At 36.8% G+C, this 5003-nt stretch overlaps 1 protein-coding gene across 1 annotated transcript; it reads right to left on the bottom strand.

Annotated features, from left to right (window-relative positions):
* Positions 1–478: 478 nt before the first annotated feature.
* On the bottom strand, positions 479–4383 carry LOC106772849 (probable LRR receptor-like serine/threonine-protein kinase At3g47570). The gene is made up of 2 exons (XM_014659462.2): positions 1496–4383; positions 479–1413 (listed from the first exon to the last, which is right to left on the bottom strand). Exons 1-2 carry the CDS (start codon positions 4143–4145, stop codon positions 998–1000), a joined length of 3066 nt encoding a protein of 1021 aa, XP_014514948.1. The 5' UTR covers positions 4146–4383; the 3' UTR covers positions 479–997.
* Between the last annotated feature and the right edge of the window lie 620 nt (positions 4384–5003).

Genomic DNA, 5003 nt, shown 5'->3' with positions numbered 1-5003 from the left:
TGCGTGAGGCTGGTTTCACAGAGCAGCGAAAACCTCTCTCTCCTGACAGTGGAGGGATAACAGGCTGCTGCAGTTTCTGCCCTGTGTGTCCAGTCAGCCTAGTTCTTAGACCACCATCGTTTTGGTTTTTTGACAAATTGTGCTGTAGAAAGCGAATCACAGAACAGAGGATGCTGGCTGAAGAACTAACTAAGGGCAACACAGATTTTCTGAAAGGTGTTTCTCCTTATGATTTTAAAGCTTTAATTCTTTCTCCATTTGCCAATAGTATCGACAACTTTACCTGTGGGCAAATATTCAATTGGATTTTCATTTCAAATTTGTTATGGAAACAATTGAAATAAGCTTTGTAACCACATTTTAGTAAATTAACCTGTCAAGTTACTTTTAAATTGTATATGCTTTAATGATTGATTTTGCCTACTCAAAATAGTATTCCTTCTTGCAACCATCATGTTGAAACTCCTGAGATAGCAGTTATAATCTTCAGAAGGTTGCGATGCCTTACACTTCTCAGAAATTGACATGCATCAATGAAGCTCTTTGAGGCCCCTCTCTGTTGAAGGTTTAATGCTCTAACTGCAACACTTGATTCATCACCTGAGAAATTCCTTTGTATATACAGAACCAAAATTCCCGAGCCAATCAGCTTATCCTAGGAGAACCTACCACCAGTGCACTTGATAATTTCTGAATAAGAAATTTCCAATTCCAATCCCTTTCAGTAGATGATGTAGGAGTTTTCTTTTTTGATCTCTTAACTATGGGGAACAATTTAAGTGAACACAATAGAATTAATGGTAATACAAATTATCTTTGAGAATTTAAAATGGCAACAAATAAGCTAAAATGTTCATTTGGGAATATTGAATACTTAAAAGATAGCTTATATTGCATTTGCATGGCTACATAAGAATTTATAATAAAATCTTGCAATTTTAGATGTCATTATCTTATCCTTTTTTCCTTCGCTTAGATGCATGCTGTTCATCTTACACTATGCTTTATCTTTATAAACGTTCCTGATAGTATGCAGCTTGTTGAAGACCACAGTGATTGGCATTCGTTCATCAGGTGCATTTGTAGAGCACGACATTCCAATTTGCATCAGAGACACAAAGCAATCCTCAATCGAACCTTTAGCCATTCCTTTAATCTCGTTGTTCCTCCTTATAGCTTTCTCTTCACACTCAGACTCTTCACTTTCCTCATCAAAGTCTTGTTCACAAACTAATGAAGGATCAACGATATCCATGACATTGTTAGATAGAGCATTTGCTACAAACTGCTGAATTCCCGTGCCACCTTCAAATGCTTCATCTGTCGGCCTTTTTCCAGTGAAAATTTCCAGTAACAGTATCCCATAGCTGTATATATCTCCAAGTGTGGAAGGCTTCCCACCCATACCATACTCTGCATGCAAACTATTTTGTTGGTCATTCTTAATCAATGTAATATAATTACAGTTTAGCACTTTGAATTTTGAATAACTCACCTGGAGGGATGTAGCCAATAGAACCCCTTAGGTTATCTGACATAACCGGTTGTGTGGATAACTTGCTTGATTCTTCATACAGAAATGTAGCTAATCCAAAGTCACCAAGACGGGCAACCATATCATTGTCAAGAAGCACGTTACTTGGCTTTATGTCACAATGAACAATTGGAGTTTCACAGAAGTGGTGGAGGTATTCCAGTGCACATGAAACATCAATTGCTATGTTCAGTCTTTGAGTGAATGTCAATGTCTTCTTCTGAAATTGCAAATTTCTTATAGGATGCAACCAATCTTCTAGACTTCCATTAGGCATGTACTCAAACACTAGAGCTTTGAAGTCATTGCCTTGATGATCAACTCCTGAGATGGCAGTTATGATCTTGAGAAGGTTGCGATGCCTTACACTTCTCAGAACATGGCATTCATCAATGAAACTCTCAGGGGCTCCTTTCTGTTGAAGGTTTAATACTTTAACTGCAACACATGATTTATCACCTGACAGAGTTCCTTTATATACAGAACCAAAACTTCCCGAACCAATCAGGTTATCCGGGGAGAACCCACCAGTGCACTTGTTAATTTCTGAGTAAGAAATTTCAAATTCCAAACCCCGTTCAGTAGTTGATGAAGGAATTTTCTTCTTTGATCTTTTTACTATGGGGAACAATATAAGAAAACATGATAGAATTAACAGTAATACAAGGGCACATGAAATAGGGATAGCCACCTTAGGAGCAAGGAGTCTTCTTGCCAAAGAAGCTTTCCTGACAGTGCATGGAGGGAAATTTAGTTCTGGAACGCCCCCACATAGCTTGCTGTTGCCATACAATGAAAGGGATGTAGCATTTTTGAATATTCCGTTCTTTGGTATTTCACCTTCAAAATTATTGTATGAAAGATTTAAATGCTTGAGCTCAGTGAACTCCCCAAGAAACTCGGGAATCTTGCCAGACAAGTTATTTCGTGAAAGATCTATGTCAAGTAAACCTCTCAAATTCTTTAAAGTTTGAGGAATGTTTCCATCAAAAGAATTTCCCTCCAAGTGCAGCTTTTCCAAGCTAATGCATCTGCCAAGAGAAGATGGAATGGCTCCAGAAAAGTTGTTCTCAGACAGCACCAACTCTCCAAGGTTTTGTAGCTTACTCACTTCAGCTGGAAGAGTCCCTGACAAAGCATTATGAGATACATCTAAATAAATTGCTAGTGAAGAAAGGCCAATAACTTCAGGTGGTATGGTGCCACTGAGCTTGTTGCTATAAAGGCTGAGTACCAATAAATTTTGGCAGTTTCCAAGACTAGAAGGGATGCTTCCCTCGAAGTCGTTCTCCTCCAGAAAAATTTTCGTTAATACAGACAAATTTCCCAAGGAGGATGGGATTCTACCTGAAAATTTGTTGACATTCAGATACAATTCTCTCAGATTTTTCAGCCTACCCAATGTATGTGGAAGACTACCAGTTAGATGGTTTCCTTCCAAACTTATGAGGGCCAGGTTTGCAAGATTGCCAATTCCAACAGGTATATTTCCATGTATTCCGTCTCCAATTCCAGGTATATTTCCAAGGGCAAATGTGTGCATTTGGCTTGAGAAATTAGCAATTGATTTAGGCAATACTCCACCAAAATTATTTACTCCTAGACGTAAAACTTGTAGACCTGTGCAGTTGACCAAAGAATCAAGAAAGCTAAGATCATCTGTTTTCCCAGTTCCCAGTCTGTTGTGTTCAAAGCTAAGTCTAGTTAACCTGTTCAAGACCCCTAAGTTCTTTGGCAGTGTTCCAGTGAGACCATTCACGGAGAAGTCAAGAATCTCTAGTTTTGATGCATTCAACAATGATACAGGGACAGAACCTGTAAGATTGTTGACCGCACCAGCAAATACTTGAATGTTTGGAAGAGTAAACCCAACATCGGCCGGTAAGTTCCCATGAAGATGGTTTTGAGTAAAAGTGAAATAGTATAAGGAAGATTTGTTATAGATTGAAGAAGGAACTGAGCCAGACAAGTAATTCCCATATAGCACAAGATATGTCAAGCTTGATAAAAGGCCCATCTCTTGTGGTATGCTTCCGATCAAGTTATTTAATCCAAAGCTAATGCGAGATAAAGAAGAAAGGTTTCCAATCCAAGTTGGGATTACTCCTGTAAGATTATTTCCTCCTACACCTAGTACTTCTAGTTTTGTGCAGTGACTTAGATTACTTGGAATACTCTCACCAAAGTTATTTAAGCTGAGGTTTAGATGTTCCAGATAGAGTAAACGACCCACCTCTTGAGGAATTTCACCATGGAAGCTATTGTTTAACAAGTTGAGTGTGTTGAGGAATGTGAGGTTTCCTATGAATGGTGTGAGAGTGCCTCCTAGTCTCAGTTGCTCAAGGCTAAGGTCCATGACCCTTCCATTGGAGATGTTGCATGTGATTCCTATCCAATTGCAGTGATGGAGGGAGTCATTCCAAGAACTCATAATGTTGAATGGATCTGCTACTACCCTATTCTTGAAGTCAAGTAAAGCTTGTAAATCAGTTTCATTTCCTGCTGGAGTTGCAGCAATTGCCGATTCCTTCATTAAGATCATCCATACTAGAAGATATCTATTCAGGATTTGTGACAACAGGTTTCTAGAGCTTGCACAAGGATGATTCATATTTTAAGTGCAAAATTTTGATGCTAACTCTGAAATGATACAGGTTATGTTTCAACGTGATGATGCTACTAAAAAAAGTAACTGAGATTGCCAATTGCATCAATAACAGGTAAGAGATGGCCCGTTTCCATTTAAATCAAAAGTATTCTTAGGCACTTTCACATTTATTTTCTGTTGAAAACAATCACCACACACTAATTTATGATTCGGAGCTGTGTTAGGTATGAAAGCAACTTGTATTTATGTAACTTTAATTTATAATATACCTATTGTGTGGCAAAGACATAATCTGTTGTAATATTATCGTGCTCAAATATATATTATATGAAATGTTTTCATATGATATAGTATGAAAACCCCCACTAATAAATGAAAATCAAATTTCATCAAATTACGATCCTATAATTGTTTATAATTGTTCGGAGTCTTTGAGAGGATCTTAATGCAATTTGTGAAACTATAATTTATACATCGGACATAAGTGAATGGAAAGAGCTACCTACATGATTGCTACTTATTAGTGAAGATCCAAGACTATTATGTAACATATGTAGTTAATTAATTACTTGACATGATGAAAAATCTTATTTAAAGGCCAAATCTTCTGAGGTGTAACAGTTTTTCATGTGAAAGAGATCTTGCCACTATACCATTGGCCATTGGTGACTATTTTCAAATTCTAATTATGTCAACCAGTTTTAAGAAACACCTAAAAANGTGACTATTTAAAAAAATATATGAAAAAATTACACATATAAGAACTAAATTGGAATCAATGTTTAAGGAAGTAGTTTATTATAGATTACAAATAATCAATTATTTTATATTAGAACTTATTTTTTATTGAGTGAATATAAT

The sequence above is a fragment of the Vigna radiata genome, chromosome 8 (assembly GCF_000741045.1).
Source record: "Vigna radiata var. radiata cultivar VC1973A chromosome 8, Vradiata_ver6, whole genome shotgun sequence".
In the NCBI taxonomy this organism is placed as follows: Eukaryota; Viridiplantae; Streptophyta; class Magnoliopsida; order Fabales; family Fabaceae; genus Vigna; species Vigna radiata.
This window is presented reverse-complemented; position numbering and strand designations above follow the sequence as displayed.

Bases quoted from the DNA above. Each gene is read 5' to 3' on its own strand.
- LOC106772849 (XM_014659462.2), bottom strand. From the start codon at position 4,145: ATGAATCATCCTTGTGCAAGCTCTAGAAACCTGTTGTCACAAATCCTG. The intron at 1,414-1,495 runs GTGAGTTATTCA...GTTTGCATGCAG, and splicing joins TATTGGCTACATCCCTCCAG to AGTATGGTATGGGTGGGAAG.